Here is a 20,108-nt window from a genome sequence, read left to right on the forward strand (position 1 = left end):
ATTTGACTTTGGGTGATGGGTATGCAACATAATCAAATGTCAAAATATTGTAGCCTGACTAGGCCGTGGCGCAGTGGATAGAGCATCAGACTGGGATGCGGAGGAACCAGGTTCGAGACCCCGAGGTCGCCAGCTTGAGCATGGGCTCATCTGGTTTGAGCAAAAAAGCTCACCAGTTTGAGCCCAAGGTCGCTGGTTCGAGCAAGGGGTTACTTGGTCAGCTGTAGCCCTACTGTCAACGCACATATGAGGAAAGCAATCAATGAACTAAGGTGTCAAAACGAAAAACTGATGATTGATGCTTCTCATCTCTCTTCGTTCTTGTCTGTCTGTCCCTATCTATCCCTCTCTGACTCTGTCTCTGAAAAAAATAAAAAATAAAAATAACCTGGAGATGTGTTCTCTGAAGATATGTACCGATTTATCAATTTCACCCCATTAAAATTAATAATAATAAAAAAAAGATGTGATTGAGTCTGAATATGAGATGATGTTCTGGTTGATGACTGAAGAAAATGGGACAAAGATTCAGAAACTGCAGGAGTGCATATTCAACCTGAACTTGAGAGAAACCAATCTGAGTCAACTGATGGAATTTGGTACACAGCTAGAGGAATAGTTTCAGGAAACACTACAGAGACTGAACAGTCTGGGAATAGAACATGAATCAACTGCAGGCGAGTGAAGTCAGGCTCTTTGAACAGATCTGCAGCCTCCGGAAGATCACTGCTGAGGTAAAGAAAAAGTGTGGGGAGTCCATCTCACTGTTGCTCAAGGATGCATGCTACTGTTTGGAATGGATTAGTGGGTCACTACTACTTCAGTGTCTAGAGTCTGCCCAAATCACAGACCCAAGTTTATGCCAAATATCAGGAATGAGCAAAATGCTGGGAGTGCTTCAAAGACCTATAACTTTAGATCCCCAAACAGCTCATCCCTATCTGGTCTTATCTGAGGATCTGAGAAGTTAAAACTCAGAAATGTCCAACTGGATATACCTGGCAACCCAGGCAGATTTGACTTTGGAGATTCTGTGTGGAACACTTCACGTCAGGAAGGCATTACTGGGAGGTAGATGTGAAAAAGGCAACAAATGGCAGCTGGGTGTATATGGAGACTTTGGCAGCAGAAAGGGTACTGCGTTCTAAGCTTCTGGAGATAAAGTCTTACCCATACCAACTATACCTTCTGGATGATTCCCCCTTTAAAAAGGGTCTCCTTGGGACGGCAGATGCACAAAGTTGGAGTTTTCCTAGACAAGTATGGGCAAATATTCTATGACGTGACAAAGAGACTCCTCATTTATACTGATATTTTCTCTTTGTTTCCCAAATGGAGAGACAAATTCAGACTTTCTTAGCATCTGCCTCCCGACGTTTCTTCTTGTAATGTTACTATTAGCTCTCAATCTTCCTACATGGGAAATCTAAAACCACTAGATGCTTGAAGGTCAAGGGCATGACTTTATAAAAGAATTTTTTTGGTATATGACACAAAGGAATGCCAGATATGAACCCAAGTGTCTCATTGCAGAAGCCTTGTTTTCTTTTCCTGAAGTTGGAAACGGGGAGGCAGTCAGACAGACTCCCGCATGCGCCCGACCAGGATCCACCCGGCATGCCCACCAGGGGGCGATGCTCTGCCCATCTGGGGTGTTGCTCTGTTGCAACCAGAGCCATTCTAGCACCTGAGGCAGAGGCCATGGAGCCATCCTCAGCGCCTGGGCCAACTTTGCTCCAATGGAGCCTCGACTGCGGGAGGGGAAGAGAGAGACAGAGAGGAAGGAGAGGGGGAGGGGTGGAGAAGCAGATGGGCGCTTCTCCTGTGTGCCCTGGCTGGGAATCGAACCCAGGACTCCTGCACACCAGGCCGACGCTCTACCACTGAGCCAACCGGCCAGGGCTTATAAAAGAATTTATAGTAAGTAAACCAATAATATATTTTCTGCACTTGAGTTGGAACTCAGTTCAGTATCCCCAGAGCCTTTGCATTCATGTGGCTTTCTACACCTTTTTAGTGGAAGAGGCTACATTTAAGCTGAGTCTTAATTGAGGGATACCATACTAATTAGAACAAATGCATAGGCAGCATAATATTGGAAAATGAGAGAAGAAATATTGTCTGGGATCCTTAGAATGAGGTTTAAGACTGCAGAGATATTTCTGAAAATAGAATTAGGTTTAATCAGGACTTTTGATTTGAGGGTATCATCATAGTTACTTACTGATCCTACTATTGACACTGAGACATCTGATTCCTGACAGGGTCAAGTGGAGAACAGCTTAATTTCCCTGATTATTTTATCTGGTGGAAGAGGAAGTATAGATAAAATGTGAATACTTAAAATTATTTTTTCAAGTATTCTACTTTTTACAAGAATACTAGAATTCTTTTTTTAAAGGCTTTTTTTTTTTTATTTTTTTTATTTTTACAGAGGCAGAGATAGACAGGGACAGACAGACAGGAACGGAGAGAGATGAGAAGCATCAATCATCAGTTTCTCGTTGCGCGTTGCGACTTCTTAGTTGTTCATTGATTGCTTTCTCACATGTGCCTTGACCGCGGGCCCTCAGCAGACCGAGCAACCCCCTGCTAGAGCCAGCGACCTTGGGTCCAAGCTGGTGAGCTCTTTGCTCAAGCCATATGAGCCCGCGCTCAAGCTGGCCACCTCGGGGTCTCGAACCTGGGTCCCTCCGCATCCCAGTCCGACGCTCTATCCACTGCGCCACCACCTGGTCAGGCAAGAATACTAGAATTCTTAAAAGAAGCCTGATAGTTTAATGCTTTTAAGTAAGATTGTCTTGTATTAGCTCTTGTCTTTCTCTAATTGACAATCCACTGAAAAATGGTTTTTGTACAGCCTTGTCAGGGGTGGTGATACAATTCTGAGAAGAGGGTGACAACAAATTTATAGGGGGAATTTTATGTGAAAGGCTTATCATATTTTTTTTTTTTATTGATTTTTAGAGAGAGGGGGGGAGAGAGAGAGAGAGAGAGAGAGAGAGAGAGAAAGGGGAGGAGCAGGAAGCATCAACTCCCATATGTGCCTTGACCAGGCAAGCCCAGGGTTTCAAACCAGCAACCTCAATGTTCCAGATCGACGCTTTATCCCACTGCACCACCACAGGTCAGGCGGCTTATCATACTTTATAGTCCTTAATATTTTTAACAACCTATAAGTATGTATTCTATAACTCAAATGTAGAAAATGAGGCTCAGAGTTGATTATATTTTCAAAGTTTCATAACTGTTAGGTATCTAGTAAGTAACAAGGATAAGGAATTAAATCTGGATCATCCTATCAAAAAACAAGGTCTAGCCCTGGCCGGTTGGCTCAGCGGTAGAGCGTCGGCGTAGCGTGCGGAGGACCCGGGTTCGATTTCCGGCCAGGGCACATAGGAGAAGCGCCCATTTGCTTCTCCACCCCTCCGCCGCGCTTTCCTCTCTGTCTCTCTCTTCCCCTCCCGCAGCCGAGGCTCCATTGGAGCAAAGATGGCCCGGGCGCTGGGGATGGCTCTGTGGCCTCTGCCTCAGGCGCTGGAGTGGCTCTGGTCGCAATATGGCGACGCCCAGGATGGGCAGAGCATCGCCCCCTGGGGGGCAGAGCACCGCCCCTGGTGGGCATGCCGGGTGGATCCCGGTCGGGCGCATGCGGGAGTCTGTCTGACTGTCTCTCCGTTTCCAGCTTCAGAAAAATGAAAAAACAAACAAACAAACAAACAAACAAACAAGGTCTGTCTTGAATCCTGTCACATAGTAACCTATTGTGTAAGCATGACCAGGTAGAACAGTGATCAGATTTTATTCATATTTCCTAAATATGCAAGCCAATATCTACAGGAAGTGGAGGAAGCATATTATTTATATTTCCTCTCTAGATACCTCGTGTGTATTATGGAGTCTCTGTTCTTCAGGATGGGTCAAATAAAAGGAACATAAGGCAAATATGATAAAATGCTTCAGACAGGTGTGGGAAGGTCTAAAGTTTTATTTACCTGTGTTTTGCGAACAGATTTTTAATTGTACATTTGGAATTCTTAAAAATTTTCCTTTTAAACATGTAGATAATTTGTGTGTGTGTGTAGACATAGCTCAGAAAAGTTTTTGCACATCTTCACACCCAATCACAAGAAGACATGGGGTAAAAGTAACCTTAATCTGAGAAGTGGGGGTTGGGTTAGGTAAGTGAGTTTGAAGTGAGGTAACTACATGGAACACAGATTAAAAACTCAAGCAGCGGCTCTCAGATTCCTTCCTAATATTCTGAGGGAAGAAAAGAGGTGATTTGTTATACAGAGAAATGTGAAAATTTTGTAATAATGTCCATATGATACTAAATCTTTACTATCATTTTATATCAAATTTCTACTGCCTCTGTAACTTCACTATTATGAATTATTTTTCCCCAACTTAGAAATCAAGAGGATGTAGCCTGTCCTTCCAGTGTTACTTTAGGACAGTGGTCGGCAAACCATGGCTTGCGAGCCACATACAGCTCTTTGGCCCCTTGAGTGTGGCTCTTCCACAAAATATCATGTGTGGGCGCTACCTGGATAAGAAATGTACCTACCTATATAGTTTAAGTTTAAAAAATTTGGCTCTCAAAAGAAATTTCAATCGTTGTACTGTTGATATTTGGCTCTGTTGACTAATGAGTTTGCCGACCACTGCTCTAGGACACTAACACACACAAAGATTACTTAAATTTTCTACAAAATTGTAGCTGCATCTTTGTTATTTACCATTTGATGAGAACCCACACAGTGTAATGTTACATGTTAACTTTAAGAGTTTTCTGGTAGAAAAAATCCACCTAAGTTTTGTTTTTATTTTGCCCTGTAGAGTCTTTTAGCAGTTTTGTATCTAACCTAAGCAATCTTGTTTAAACATTCTTTTATAGTCCTGATGATCTATATTAACTGTTTGTCATTCTTCTTGAAACCAACTTTATTCTTTACCTGGATCCCTAGCTAATTACTGAGTTGAATAAAATCTTTGACACATATTCATCTAAAAAAAAAAGAAAACAATACACTAGAATGAATAAACAGCAGGTTCAATGAAGCAGAAGATCAACTTAACAATTTAGAAGACAACGTAGTAGAAAACACCCAATTGGGGCAGCAAAAATAAAAAATTTTTTGAAAAAGGAGAATAGTTTAATTAATATACTTCTCGCACAATATCAAGTATAACATCTACATCATAGGAGTACCAAAAGAAATAGAGAACAAAGAATTTTGAAGAAATAATATTTGAAGAAATAATGACTAAAAACTTCTCTAATTTGGTGAAGGAAAAAGACACACAAGTCCAAAAAGCACAGAGAATCCCAAACAAGATGAACCCAAAGAGGCCCACACTAAGACACATCATAATTAAAATGCCAAAAGTTAAAGACAAAGAGAATCTTAAAAGCAGCAAAAGAAAAACAATTACCTTGGCTCAGCGGTAGAGCGTCAGCCTAGCGTGCGGAGGACCCCGGTACGATTCCCGGCCAGGGCACACAGGAGAAGCGCCCATTGGCTTCTCCACCCCTCCGCCACGCTTTCCTCTCTGTCTCTCTCTTCCCCTCCCGCAGCCAAGGCTCCATTGGAGCAAAGATGGCCCGGGCGCTGGGGATGGCTCTGTGGCCTCTGCCTCAGGCGCTAGAGAGGCTCTGGTCGCAACATGGCGACGCCCAGGATGGGCAGAGCGTCGCCCCTGGTGGGCGTGCCGGGTGGATCCCGGTCGGGCGCATGCGGGAGTCTGTCTGACTGTCTCTCCCTATTTCCAGCTTCAGAAAAATGAAAAAAAAAAAAAAAAAAAAGAAAAACAATTACCTACAAGGCAGCTTCCATAAGACAGTGTGAGTTGATTCTCAACAGAAACATTTCAGGCCAGAAGAGATTGGCAAGAAATATTCCAAGTGATACAAAATGAGGACCTACAACCAAGATGGCTCTATCCATCAAAGCTGTCATTTAAAATTGAAGCATGCCTGACCTGTGGTGGCACAGTGGATAAGGTGTCGACCTGGAATGCTGAGATCACTGGTTCAAAACCCTTGGCTTGCTGGGTCAAGGCACTTATGATACACAGCTACAAGTTGATGCTTCCCATTCCTCCCTCCCCTTCCCCAGCGCCTTTCTCTCTCTCACCTCTCTCTAAAATCAACAAATAAAATATTTAAAAGTAAATAAAACTGAAGGAAAATAAAGAGCTTCCCAGACAAGAAAAAACTAAAGTTCATGACCACCACACCAAAATTACATGAAATGTTAAACGGTCTTCTTTAAGACAAAAAATAAAATAAAGAGAGGAACATAAGTATGCATAATAAAAAGGCAATAAACATGTTCCTATCAATAATCACATTAAATGTAAATGGATTTAATGCTCCAATCAAAAGACAGTGTAGGCCTTGGCCGTTTGCTCAATGGTAGAGCATCGGCCCAGCGTGTATAAGTCCCGGGTTCGCCCGGCCAGGGCACACAGGAGAAGCGCCCATCTGCTTTTCCACCCTTCCCCCTCTCCTTCCTCTGTCTCTCTCTCCCCAGCCAAGGCTCCACTGGAGCAAAGTTGTCCCAGGCGCGTAGGACAGCTCCATGGCTCCCGCCTCAGGCGCCAGAATGGCTCCAGCCCCAACGGAGCAATGCCCCAGATGGGCAGAGCATTGTCCCCATCAGGCACATGTGGGAGTCTGCCTGACTGCTTCTAACTTCGGAAAAATACACACACACACACACACACACACACAAAAAGACATAGGGTAGCTGCATGGATAAGAAAAGACGACTCATATATATGCTGTCTACAAGAGACCCACCTCAGAACAAAAGATACAGACTGAAAGAGATGAAAAAAATATTTAATTCAAATACAAACAGAAAAAAGCTGGGGTAGCAATACTTGTATCGGACAAAATACATAAAATATAAAAGACTGTAAAAAGAAAAAGCATCAAGCATACAAAGCTCCACTCCAGTTGCAAATGGATAGAGAAGACGAATCTACTATCTAGACCAGGGGTAGTCAACCTTTTTATACCCACCGCCCACTTTTGTATCTCTGTTAGTAGTAAAATTTTCTAACCACCCACAGGTTCCACAGTAATGGTGATTTATAAAGTAGGGAAGTAACTTTACTTTATAAAATTTATAAAGCAGAGTTACAGCAAGTTAAAGCATATAATAATAATTACTTACCAAGTACTTTATGTTGGATTTTCGCTGAGTTTGGCAGAATAAATCTTTATAAAACAACTTACTATCGTTAAATCTATCTTTTTATTTATACTTTGATTGCTCTGCTACCGCCCACCATGAAAGATGGAACGCCCACTAGTGGGCGGTAGGGACCAGGTTGACTACCACTGATCTAGAGGGAGTCGTAGGAAATTCAAGCCTCATCTACTTCTCAATTGCCTTCTTCAAAAAATTTAAATTTCTACAACCCAGCTTAGGAGTTTTCCTCAACTCCTTTTTTTTTTCCTTTTACTGCCTATTTTTATTGGGACCATAAGATACAATTAAAATGCACACTGTGAACCAGAAACTATTAATATCTGTCTGAAATTAATGTTTCATTACAAGTTTAAGTTCAGTCACCCTTTACTGCTGTGACATTTTTCCCTTTCCTCAGGATCGGGGCTTGATAAAAACCAACAGAACATGCCTGCATACCAGGAGTCACAACTTTGCCTTGGACACAATGACATGCCACACCCTTGTCTGAAAGGTTCTGTCCGTTGATCACCAAACTGTTGAGAGTTCAGCAGCAGGAAAAGCTCCATTTATTCTGTCTTAAACTATCTTTGGACAGCTTTTGGTCCTATTTCCTCAAACAGGGTATCAGCTCCAAATGACAGGTGACATAGAGTTTGGGCACCAGGTAGGATATAAACAAATGCTGGACTAGTTCTAGAGTAGGTTTCCCAATAGATATGGACTGCGTCTGCTCACCCAGTTCTCTTCTACTCTCCCGACGCTGTGTTTGTCATTCCCTTCTGGGGCGCAGGGGCGCTTCTGCTCGGCATAAAATTCCTGCAGAGCAGCCAAGGTGTGGGAAGAAAGCTGGGGGACATCGTCATCTTCCGAGTCACTCATCTCACAAATTGTCTATGATCTGCAGATAAATAAATAGAAGGGCTCCTGCCCAACCAATAATTTGAAAATGTTTATCTCACAGCAAAGATCCAAACTGAAAGTAAGTTTTTTTAAAAAGGGAAACATACATATTTAAATGAGATCAAACCTTTGCAGAGGTCATCCACTAAACTGTAATTTAACAAATACAAAGTTTTCCTTTAAAGCTATTCAGGTTTTACAAATGAGATTTTCATATTGTTATGATCCGTTGCAGAATGAAAATTTTACTGTAAGAACTTGAAGACATTTTGCTTTCTTTTGGTACCCGAATGGCCATGTGCAGATATTTCACAGTAGTCTCTGAATCAGATCTATTTATACTGAACATCACTGTAATCTAAGGCTGCTGAGTGTTACTGATAGGATAAGGATTGATTTAAAAAAAAAAAAAGGGAAAGGCCTGACCTGTGGTGGCAAAATGGATAAAGTATCAACCTGGAACTCTGAGGTCGCTGGTTCAAAACTCTGGGTGTGCCTGGCCAAGGCACAGATAGGAGATGATGCTTCCTGCTCCACCCCCCCTTATCTCTCTCTCTCTCCTTCTTCCTATTTTCTCTCTAAAATGAATAAATAAAGTCTTAAAACTTTTTTTTTTTAATGGAGCACAGAAAGAGGTATGAAAAATAAAAGGGATAACAAGGAGAAAGAGAAGAAAAATAAAACAGAGAAAGGGAGAAAAGGAAGTGTTTTTGTAGGAACAGATGGCCAGGCACAAGTACTTCTTGGAGTATCACCTAGTTAGCCAAGCTGCAAGGTTAAGGCATAGCCCTGTACACAGCCATATCTCCCCAAGGTCCCTGACAACTGTAAGTTTAGGGGCTCCCCAAAACACTCTGGCGGTCAGTAGTTTACTAGAAAGCCTCACAGAACCCACTAAGGGTAACTACACTCACAGTTATTATGGGGCAAAGGCACAAATTAAGAGCCAGCCAAGGAAGAGATGCATGGAGTCCAGTAAAGTCCCAAACAAGAAGCTTCCACTGCCCACCTCAGGAACTACCCTGCTGGCATCCACACATGAGAGTCAAGTGTCCAGTTTGTATTGAGGCTTCAGGGCACTTGGCATGAATGAGTTACTGCCTAACTGGCTGAAGCCAGTCCCCAGCTCCAGTCCACAAGATTGGGCTGACATGGCCTGAGGGCCCTCCATGAATAACACCTTATCACTTGGGAAAGTGTTTACAGGCTACCTGTCAAAGGCCAAACCTCTAGTTGGGTGAGGTCAGGTTCCTTACTACATAGGAACCATATACATTTATAAAGCAAAGTTATTCAAGGCACAAAAACAGTATCCTATTTGCTTTCTAAAACGTCTGTGTCTAAATTTTACAGCAAGTGATGTGTTGCAAGTCAGCAAAAAGTATTCAGGAGCTTCATCGTGTTGCTCCCTTCCTACTCCAAGGCCTGTCTGAGCCAGTATGTCCAACCCAGTCGTGGCGCCAGGCCCAAGACACCAAAGGTAAATGGACAAGCAGGACTCTAACAGGAGGAATTTACCAGGCCTAAGAGGAGTGTCCAGTCAAAAGATGCAGAGAGTCATTGAAAATGAGAAATGCGGCCCTGGCCGGTTGGCTCAGCGGTGGAGCGTCGGCCTGGCGTGCGGGAGTCCCGGGTTTGATTCCCGGCCAGGGCACACAGGAGAGGCGCCCATCTGCTTCTCCACCCCTCCCCCTCTCCGTCCTCTCTGTCTCTCTCTTCCCCTCCCGCAGCCAAGGCTCCATTGGAACAAAGATGGCCCGGGCACTGGGGATGACTCTGTGGCCTCTGCCTCAGGCGCTAGAGTGGCTCTGGATGAGACAGAGCGAAGCCCCAGAGGGGCAGAACATCACCCCCTGGTGGGCGTGCCTGGTGGATCCCGGTCAGGCGCATGCGGGAGTCTGTCTGACTGCCTCCCCGTTTCCAGCTTCGGAAAAATGAAGGAAAAAAAAAAAGAAAATGAGAAATGCCTCTTGGCCCTGGCCAGGTAGCTCAGTTGGCTGGAGCATCGTCCTGACATGCTGAGGTTGCAGGTTAGAACACCAGTCAGGGCAGATATGGGAAGCAACCAATAAAGGCATAAATGAGTGGAACAACAATTCTGTTTGTCTCTCTCAAATCAACAAAAAAATAAATAAATAAAACCTTAAAAAATATAAAATAAAATGAGAAATGCCTTTTGATGTTGTTCTTTTCAAAATCAAAAAGCCAGACCTTCCACCTAAGATCTGACAAACAAAATCAAAACCTCATATGTACCATCTACTGACAAACCAGTGTACAGTCATGAGTCTCAAAAACGTGTAATTCACAAAGTTATAGAGTATATATCATATAAATAAGCCCACTTACTTGAAGTTCAGACACGCAGATAAAAGCAAGTGAATAAAAACCTCAAGATGAAAGACAGTGGTTCCTTCTGGGAGCAAGAAATGGACTTAGAGAGGAATACACATAATTTCTTAAATGTCTATTACATTATCCAGAGACCTGTGGATTTGATTCTCTAAGTAAAGTGCCTGAAATGCAGCTTCCAAATAGTTTGATGCCTCCCCTGAGTACTATGAGTTGAAATGAGTCATTTTAGTTTACTGAGAAAAAAATATATGTTCTTCCAGGGAAGCATCCCGGGAGCTACTAGGCTGGAGCATTTCCAAGTGGGAAGTCCACATATCACTGTGGGTACATGCCCAATTGAGACTCAGCCAACACAACCACCTGACAGCAAATCACTAGGTTTCATTTGGTTTGGTATTAACATGATTGAATTCCTTTCATGTGGGAAAAGAACTTGACAACTATACTGCTCACAAAAATTAGGGGATATTTTATCGCTTAAAATTCATTTTGAGGCCCTGGCTGGTTGGCTCAGCGGTAGAGCGTCGGCCTGGCATGCGGGGGACCCAGGTTCGATTCCCGGCCAGGGCACATAGGAGAAGCGCCCATTTGCTTCTTCAACCCCCCCCCCTTCCTCTCTGTCTCTCTCTTCCCCTCCCGCAGCCAGGGCTCCATTGGAGCAAAGATGGCCCCGGCGCTGGGGATGGTTCCTTGGCCTCTGCCCCAGCGACGCCCCGGAGGGGCAGAGCATCACCCCCGGTGGGCGTGCCGGGTGGATCCCAGTCGGGCGCATGCAGGAGTCTGTCTGTCTCTCCCCGTTTCCAGCTTCAGAAAAATACAAAAAAATACAAAAAAAAAATTTCATTTTGAAATATCCCTAATTTTTGTGAGCAGTATATTAAAATGCCACGTCTCCTGGCAGAGTTGAAGTGTACAAGCTGTTCCTGACCATGCCTAGAAGAGTGGAAGGACAAAGTGCCTGTGTCTACACACATACATCTGAACACACACATATATGTATATCCTTGATGAGGACAGGAATATTTAAATTTTATTTACTAATACTAAGAAGCACTTTCTAGGCCCTGGTCAGTTGGCTCAGTGGTAGAGTGTCAGCCCATCATATGGATGTTCCAGGTTCGATTCCCCAGCAAGGCACACAGGAGAAACACCTAACTGCTTCTCCACGCCTCCCCCTCTCACTTCTCTTTCTCTCTCTCTCCCTCCTGAAGCCATGGCTCCATTAAAGCGAGTTGGCCCCGGGCGCTGAGGATGGCTCCATGGCCTCCACCTCAGGGGCTAAAAAATGGCTCTGGTTGCAACAAAGCAACGCCCCATATCCACAGAGCATCGCCCTCTAGTGAGCTTGCCAGGTGGATCCCGGTCGGTAGGTCAGGGCCCATGCGGGAGTCCACCTCTGCCTCCCCTCCTCTCCTCTCACTAAATTAAAAAATTAAAATTAAAAAAAAAGCCCTTACCAATTTGCAGCAAGGCATTGCGGAATAAAATTTGAAAACCATAAAAAGAAGTCCATTAACTTGACGTGCAAAACAAAGAATTCTAATGAGCAGTTTAAGAACTCTTTCATGGCTAAAAGCATGGAACTTCAGTCTATATTTTCGTATGAATCTTATCTTTAAAATGTATTTTTTTAAAAGTGTACTTTAAAGTCGATCAAATCCATTCCCTTGAAAACCGTTCACTGAGGCACTACTCTGTTCGAAGCACTGCCTTGGTGATGGGAACTGAAGTCTCAGTTCTCTTGAAGCTCCCATTCCAGTTAGGCAGGGAGACCACAAACAAGAGAACTAAAATCTATGCTGGCCAGTGATGAGATCCATGGAGAAACATTAGGAAGTTACAGGCAGCAACATTAGCAATTACAGACTGTTTCTTGTATCACTGCAGTGAGGGTCAAGACTGCATCACTCTTTAAGTGGAAAAAACTGAAATGCTGACATAATACACATCACTAAAGTCTAAATTAAGTGACCTTGAGTTTCAATGTGCTCGTTTTTTTACCTATCACTTTATCCCATCTTTGGCATTACGTGAAATTTTCTAAGCAGGTTTGTAAAATTGTGTGTCTCACGTCCAGAAGAGCTGGGAAGTGCCGCATATATACGTGGCACCAACAGAAAAGTCAGGTAAGGCACCCCAGGGGGACATACGGTAAAGCCCAAAGGCATTTTTGGCTGTTATAACTAGAGAGGGCACTGCTGGCCTCCATTAGGTGAAGGCACAGAAGCTGGTCAGCTCCGTACACTTTATAGGACAACCCTCCACGACAGAGAACTACGCGACCCGGGGTGTCCAGGGTACTAGAGAGGAAGAAGCGCGCTCTCGACAGGGCCGCGTTCAGCGTCGGGGCGGGGGCAGGGGGCCGCAGTCAAGGGCTGAGTAGGGAAGAGGTGCAGCCGCAGGCGGTTCGCCTGGGCCTGGAGGGAGGGGCAGCGTGGGGAGCAGCAGGAGGGGCTGCGGGAGGGGCAGCGTAGAGAGGTGTGCGGGGGACGAAGCTGCGCATGCACGCGCCCCCGCAAAAGGAAGCAGGCTCCCGGGCCGCGCGGTCACCCCTCAGCGAGTAACGGCGTCCCGTAACTTACCCAGTCCACAAACGCACGTGTAAAGTTCTTCCACGGTCCCGGCAGACGCCGTCGAGAGCCTCGCCGGCCACAGCACGAAGTTGCCCGGGCTGTGTCCCCTTCCCCGCGGACTGACCTCCCGGCGGTCCCGCGCGGACTCACCACTTCCTGAGCAAAGCTCACGCTCTCAGCTTCACGTGAACTCTGAGACAGGAGGTGCGAGCTGCGTCCACTGACACACTCTCGAAGACTTCTGCGCGCAACCACGAAGCTCCCGCCCCCTACGTCATCGCTGTGCGACGCACCCACGCGGCCAGGCCCGGTGCGCGATCTCCCATGCCCCCACACACACACACACACCACCTACTTCTCCCCCTCTGCTACCACGCAGGGAAAGGTAGACAAGCAATGCCAACTCCAAGGCCACGCACATCCACGCACCACCACACGTGCGCAGCCACCCAAAGCCCGGGCGTGCTGGGGCGAGGTTATGGGCAGGGCCAGGCGAGCGGCGCCCGCGCGTGCGCACACCTGCCAGCCCAGCGCGCGTCCCAGTCCCGCGCCGGGGCTGTTCCCTGCACACTGCAAGAGCGAGGGCAGTTCCGCTAACAACTTAAGATTTGCACTAGATCCCCTTCAAGCAAAACGCAAAAACCTATAATCTCCTGGGTGGATGCACATTTCACACACACCTAGAAGGGTTTCTTCTATGTGCCTGCTTGGTCTTATAGTAGAGATCAAGACGGGGTGGTCTCGTCATGTTGATGGCCTGAGCAAAGCTTTTCCAGACCCCCTGCGGTTATCAGGTTTCCTCTCTAAGCTCCCCACAGACGCCAGACCCAGCGTGAAGGAGCGACATTCCTTCCATATATTGATATATTAAAATCTCGAGCAAAGTTCCTGGCACGTAACAGGCACTTGTTAAACCTGGCTGTGACCAAATCACAAGTGACGCATTTATTATCTTCCATTCCAGAAGGCAGTCAAACTTTATACTGCGGTTCCTACCTTCCCTTCCCTTCATTTTCTTTTTTTTTTAATTTAAAAAAAAATTTTTTTATTTATTCATTTTAGAGAGGAGGGGGGGAGAGAGAGAGAGAGGAGAGAGAAGGAGGGAGGAGCAGGAAGCATCAGGAAGCATCAACTCCCATATGTGCCTTAACCAGGCAAGCCCAGGGTTTTGAACTGGCAACCTCAGCCTTTCCAGGTTGACGCTTTATCCACTGTGCCACCACAGGTCAAGCCCCTTCATTTTCTTTACCAATTTTATTATTGAGCTGTTTTATGTATTATTATCCAGAATCGCCTTAAACCCTTTCTGGCATAAGTTGAAGATATAAATAAATCACTTAGTGTTAGATTCAGGGAGTACTGATATTCTGGGGCTACCAAGAGTGTAACTATTGAAGGAACAGGGAGTACTGATATGGCCCCTGTGAGGCTGAGAACAAAGAAGGTCAGAGACCCTTATCAGAAGTTTATGTTTGAAATTCGCCACTAAGCTAAAACCGGCCCCTGTTGCTATGCCGGCCCCTGTTGCTATGTTGCGTGCGACCTCCCTAGCCAATAGCTAAACTGCCACATCTGCTTCTGTATATGCTTGCTCACTTAAGATATATAAGGACCTGGCTATAAGCACCAGGCGCGGCTTCTGTTTGCAGCTCCTCGTGAGCACGGTGTCTCCGGACATCTTGGGAGTTCACCCCTGCACAGGTTAAACTGGCCAATAAAGTAACATCTAAACTCCTGAAAGTCTCCAACGTTTGTTCTCGTACCCAGTGGGTGCAACATTTTGGGGGCTCATCTGGGATTCTCCCTTGGCGGAGTTTTGGGTCGGAGACCGGAAGGACAGCTCAAGCTGAGTCAGTATTCACTGAGGATCCTCATTTGGTTTGGCTTTTGGACTCCAGAGCACACAATCCTGAGGTAGTAGGTGGGACGCTGCCGGTAACCTACCCAGGGCTTTCAGAAGCGGGACACCGCTCTCTGAAATTTGGATATTTGGATTTGTTAACTTTAAGAGTGACTGGTCACATTAGGAATCCGTTTTGCGCTGCGCTGCGTTTTGTCTGAGCTCAAATGACTGAGTTGAATGTGAGAGAGACAAGTGTGTTCCTTGTGTTAATAGTGTGTGTTGCCTGTATCCTACCCTTTCTCATTATTCCTGAGTCATCTAGGATGGGACAACAGAAGTCTGTGCCGGGATCCCTGCTCGAGTACCTGTTGAAGAATTTTTCTGATTTCCAGAAGAGGGCTCAGGCGTACGGAGGTCCGCAGCCGAGTCCAGGTTTCATCCGGACCTTGAGCCAGCTGGAACGGCCTGCATTTAATGTGGGATGGCCCACAGAGGGCACTTTTGACCTTCCAATTTTGTTTGCTGTCAGAGCCACGGTCTATAGGGCTCCCCACCCAGACCAATACCTGTATGTGGATGTGTGGGTAGATACAGCCATTTTGCCTCCTCCTCTGAGAGGAGCAGCCATTTTGCCTCTCCAGGAGGTGCCGCTGGCACCAGATGCTGGCCCTCGGGCACCTCCTCGCCTCATCTATGTGCCTTTTTCCACTAGTGATTTATACAATTGGAAACATCAGAATCCCCCATTTTCCAAGAAACCTCAGGGACTAATATCTCTCCTTGAGACCATTTTTAGGACCCATCAGCCCACATGGGACGATTGTCAGCAGATTTTACAAACTCTCTTCACTTCTGAAGAATGGGATAGAATAATAAGAGAAGTTGCTAAGGCGGTATTAGGAGAAGAAAGGGAAACTTGGAAGAAAAGAAGGGAAATAGAAGATGTTCTCCCATCTCAACCTCCTACCTGGGACCCTAATACTGCTGGGGGAAGGGACGCGCTCCTCCAGTATCACCGGGCTCTGTTGAGGGGGCTCAAGGCAGCAGCTAGAAAGCCAACCAACTTCAGTAAGGTTAGTGAAGTCATTCAGGGAAGAGAGGAATCCCCAGAAGCCTTTCTAGAAAGACTCATAGAGGCTTATAGAGTATATACCCCTCTAGATCCTGAGGCAGAAGAGAACAGGAGACTAGTAAATATAGGCTTTGTGACTCAGGCCACTTCAGATATTAGGAAAAAGCTTCAGAAGATAGAGGGATTTAAAGGAGAAAATAGGAGTAAGCTATTAGAAATAGCCCAGAAAGTATATATCAACAGGGATGATCCGGAGGTTGGCAGAGCAAAGGAGGTAGCCAAGATCCTGATTGCTGCTCAGAAACCTCCCCCCAAAGGAAAAGGGGGACAGAGGAAGGGTCAAGGACAGCGAATAGACAAAGATCAATGCGCCTATTACAAGGAGAAAGGACACTGGAAGAGAGGCAGCCACTAGGCCACAAGAAAGCCTTCTGCCATTGCTGCCTAAGCCAACGCTACCTCCGGATCATAGATATTCCCCAGAAGAAGAGCAGGAAGGGATGCAGTTGAAAGGGAAGAAAAATTAGCAGGGATAAATAGAGCTTCCTGACTCCCAGATCTATTTACCCCAGAGAATAGTAAGAGAAATAGTAGGAAGTATTAATACTAGTACCCATCTAGGACAAAACAAGCTAGAACAACTTACCAGGAAGTATTATGTAGGGCCCAACATCAGGGATATTGTCCACTCCATTGTCTCGAGGTGCAGCATCTGTGCCAGAGTAAATGTGCAGAATAAGAAGCTACCCCCCTTTGTGAGGTATCGAGGGAAAGCTCCGGGAGAACTGTAGGAAATAGATTTCACAGAGATGACCCCTGGGAAGTCAGGTTATAAGTATCTATTAGTATTAGTAGACACCTTCTCAGGATAGGTGGAAACATTCCCCACGTGAGGAGAGGCTACTTCCACAGTCTGTAAAGTCTTATTAAGGGAAATCATACCTAGATATAGCATTCCCCTAGCCCTAGGATCAGACAATGGACCTGCATTTATATCCAGGATATCTCAAGAATTAGCCGCTAAGTTAGGTATTAATTAGAAATTGCAGTGCATTTATAGGCCCCAAAATTCAGGACAGGTAGAAAGAATGAACAGGACTCTGAAGGAAACTATAATTAAGCTGAGAGGGGAGACCGGCGAAAACTGGGTTGAGCTCCTCCCTTTCACCCTTTTTAGAACCAGATGTACCCCCTATCTTAATAAATAGACACCTTATGAAATCTTATTTGGGCAACCTGTGCCCCTTGTACCTTGATTGACCAGAGGGGAACTAGAGATTTCTAATCATAATTTCCTCAAGTCCTTGCAGGCCCTGCAACACATCAGAAGCGAGGTGCAGGCCCTCCAGAGATCAGCCCAATCGAATGCGAAACACAGCTCCCGACTACCGGAGCCACCGGAGCCTGGACAGTGGGTGTGGATTCTCAACCACCGATGAGGCAACCTTGAGCCACGGTGGAATGGACCGTTCCAGGTGATCCTGAGTACACCCACAGCTATTAAGGTAGCTGAAAAGCCCTACTGGATCCACCTCCCCCACGTGAAGTTGGCCCAACCACCTGACAAAGGATCTCAGAGATGGCAAGTCATGCGGACCCCTGGAGAGCCTCTAAAGCTCACCTTCTCTTCCACTTAGGACTGATGACTTTTTATTGTTAACCCAGCAAGGAACTAGAGTTACAGGAATGGGTTTTAATCAGGACAGCAGATAGCACAGTTATAGCACAGAATAACACCTGGGATAATAACAACCCCATAACTCCCCAAGCTGACTTATCAAAGTTCTTTGAAGACAAGTTCTGTGATTCACCAGCAGCTTGGAGACATTCTGATTCAGCCAGGAGCCCTCTCGCTGATGATTTGCCTAGCTCATACACCTTAGGTAATAGGTGTAACCCCAATGTAAAAAAATAGGGCTTTATAAGTATACTCCACACTATGCTTGCTCTGAATCCCCTTTCAGACGGCGTCGCATATATGGGTCTCACTCAGATTATTTTTGTAAAAAGTAGGGTTATGAGACCCTAGTCAGTGAATTTCAATGGAGTCCACCTAAACTAGGTAATATACCTCGAGAAGCAAATAGACTCCCTAGCCAAGGTAACCCTTCAGAATAGGAGAGGGCTAGACCTCCTCCTCCTTGAGCAAGGAGGGCTGTGTGCTGCTTTAAGAGAAGAATGTTATTTTTACGCTAACCACTCTAGGGTAATTAGAGAGAATATCAAGGTACTTGCAAACAGATTAAAGAATAGGAACCTAGAAGAAGGACAGTATGCCCTGCTTCAGCCACAAACCAGAAGTTAACTGGTCCACGCATGGCTAATGCCTAGAGTAAAAAACTAAGAACTCTTTTAATCAGGCTTTAAGAAAAGGGAAACTAGGATAAAAAGAAAGTCAATTTAATTGTCACTAAAGGTTAAAGTTTTTAGGAATTAAGAATTTTGATTAGTTAGAAAGGAATTATATAGTTTTGATAATAGAAGGTATAAGGTATAGAAGTACTTTTGAAAATAAAAAGGAAAAGCAAGTTGCCTGATCTGTGGTGGCGCAGTGGATAAAGCGTTGACCTGGAATGCTGAGGTTGCCGGTTCAAAACCCTGGGCCTGCCTGGTCAAGGCATATATGGGAGTTGATGCTTCCTGCTCCTCCCCCTCTTCTCTCTCTCTCTCTCTTCTCTAAAATGAATAAAAAAAATTAAAAAAAAAAAAAAAAGGAAAAGCAAGTTATGAAGGCCAGTTATTTCTGGATAAGAAAGTGCATAAAAGTTGAAGGTTTATGTAAGTTGCAGAAGGTTTGTGTAAGTTGCAAGAAGTTAGTACAGAGAAAAAAATGCAAGGCAGAAAGAAATTAGTCTGTAAAGCTTGTAGTACTAAGGGCACACTATCAGCGTGCCAGCACATACTTTGGAGGACTCCTGACCCAATTAGCTTATAGCTACAGCTAAAGTAGAAAATTCTCATGAACCCAGCCTTATACCAGTCTCCCCACTATGAAGAATCAAGGGTTTGATTTATGCCCAAAAGAGATGGGGGAATGTTAGAATCAGGGAGTACTGATATTCTGGGGCTGCCAAGAGTGTAACTATTGAAGGAACAGGGAGTACTGATATGGCCCCTGTGATGTTGTGGACCGTTAATGGCAAAAAGCCATTATAGATTCGAGGCTTGGCAGGGGGCTAAGTTCTCCCCCCTCCATCTCCATATTTGGCTTTGATGCTGAGTGTTTGCACCCACTCCACTTCCTTCCTTGGGTTGCAGGAAGCAATATACATGCCCTTCCTCTGACTCTTTGTTTCAGATGTTTGTAAATTTCACTAATGTATCCTGTTTTTGCCTTGGGAGAGTTCCTATCTTAGCCTTTGATGTGCAACTTTGTATCAGGGTCCTTGATTTGCATAGGTCTATATAATAAAGCCAACTGGGGCTATGAGGCACTCAGATACTGCCAGGCAGTTTGAGGAGTTCTCCCGGTCCCACTGGTTTTGTTTTTTTTTTTTTAATTTATTTTTATTTTTTTATTTATTCATTTTAGAGAGGAGACAGAGAGGGACAGAAAGAGACAGGGAAGGAGAGGAGAGAGACAGGGGGGAGGAGCAGGACGCATCAACTCCCATATGTGCCTTGACCAGGCAAGCCCAAGGCAAGCCCAGGGTTTTGAACCGGCGACCTCAGCATTTCCAGGTCGATGCTTTATCCACTGCACTACCACAGGTCAGGCCCTGGTTTTGTTTTGACAAGTGTGTTTCCTCAATTCCGCACCGTTATTAGGAGCTGCGCTGGTCCGCGGCAAGTGGCGCCCGAACAGACGACTTGAGTATGAGTACGAGGAAACTAAAACTGAAGGAAGGTGACGGAACTCCCCAAAGTGAAGTGCGCACAGTGAGTAAAGAAAGTTTTTGGGGAAAGTGTAGTTGGGAGTAAAAGAATATGGGACAGATAGGGTCAAAAGTAAGGGACCTTTATGTAGAAATGTTTTTGTATGAAGACAAATCATTGTCTGAAGAGTATCAGGGTGAGCTGGAAACAAAGGGATGTGAATACAAGGATAACTTGGAGTCTGAAGATGACAGGGGGAATGAAAAATCCGTGGCTATGGCTGCCTTAGCCGCGGGGCCTCCGCTGCCCTCAGCTCCTTCTTATATTCAACCCTCTGCTCC

At 45.2% G+C, this 20,108-nt stretch overlaps 1 protein-coding gene and 1 pseudogene across 5 annotated transcripts in view; one reads left to right on the forward strand and one right to left on the reverse strand.

The window, feature by feature from the left end:
- Positions 1 to 13,510, reverse strand: part of EEF1AKMT1 (EEF1A lysine methyltransferase 1) — a 33,418-nt gene extending 19,908 nt beyond the window's left edge. For 2 of the 5 annotated variants that reach the window (XM_066259001.1, XM_066259000.1), the window contains exons 1-2: positions 13,392 to 13,510; positions 13,046 to 13,228 (exon numbers count right to left, since the gene is read on the reverse strand). In XM_066259001.1, the coding sequence (XP_066115098.1) occupies positions 13,046 to 13,228; positions 13,392 to 13,457 (249 nt within the window). In that variant the 5' untranslated portion in view covers positions 13,458 to 13,510. Of the gene's footprint in view, positions 1 to 7,943; positions 8,133 to 13,045; positions 13,229 to 13,391 lie in introns of those variants that run through there. The other 3 variants (XM_066259004.1, XM_066259002.1, XM_066259003.1) reach the window with 2 other exon arrangements.
- LOC136323766 (probable E3 ubiquitin-protein ligase TRIML2) lies at positions 503 to 1,360 on the forward strand (annotated as a pseudogene).
- Positions 13,511 to 20,108: the final 6,598 nt, after the last annotated feature.

The sequence above is a fragment of the Saccopteryx bilineata genome, chromosome 2, assembly GCF_036850765.1.
Source record: "Saccopteryx bilineata isolate mSacBil1 chromosome 2, mSacBil1_pri_phased_curated, whole genome shotgun sequence".
NCBI classification, from domain to species: Eukaryota; Metazoa; Chordata; class Mammalia; order Chiroptera; family Emballonuridae; genus Saccopteryx; species Saccopteryx bilineata.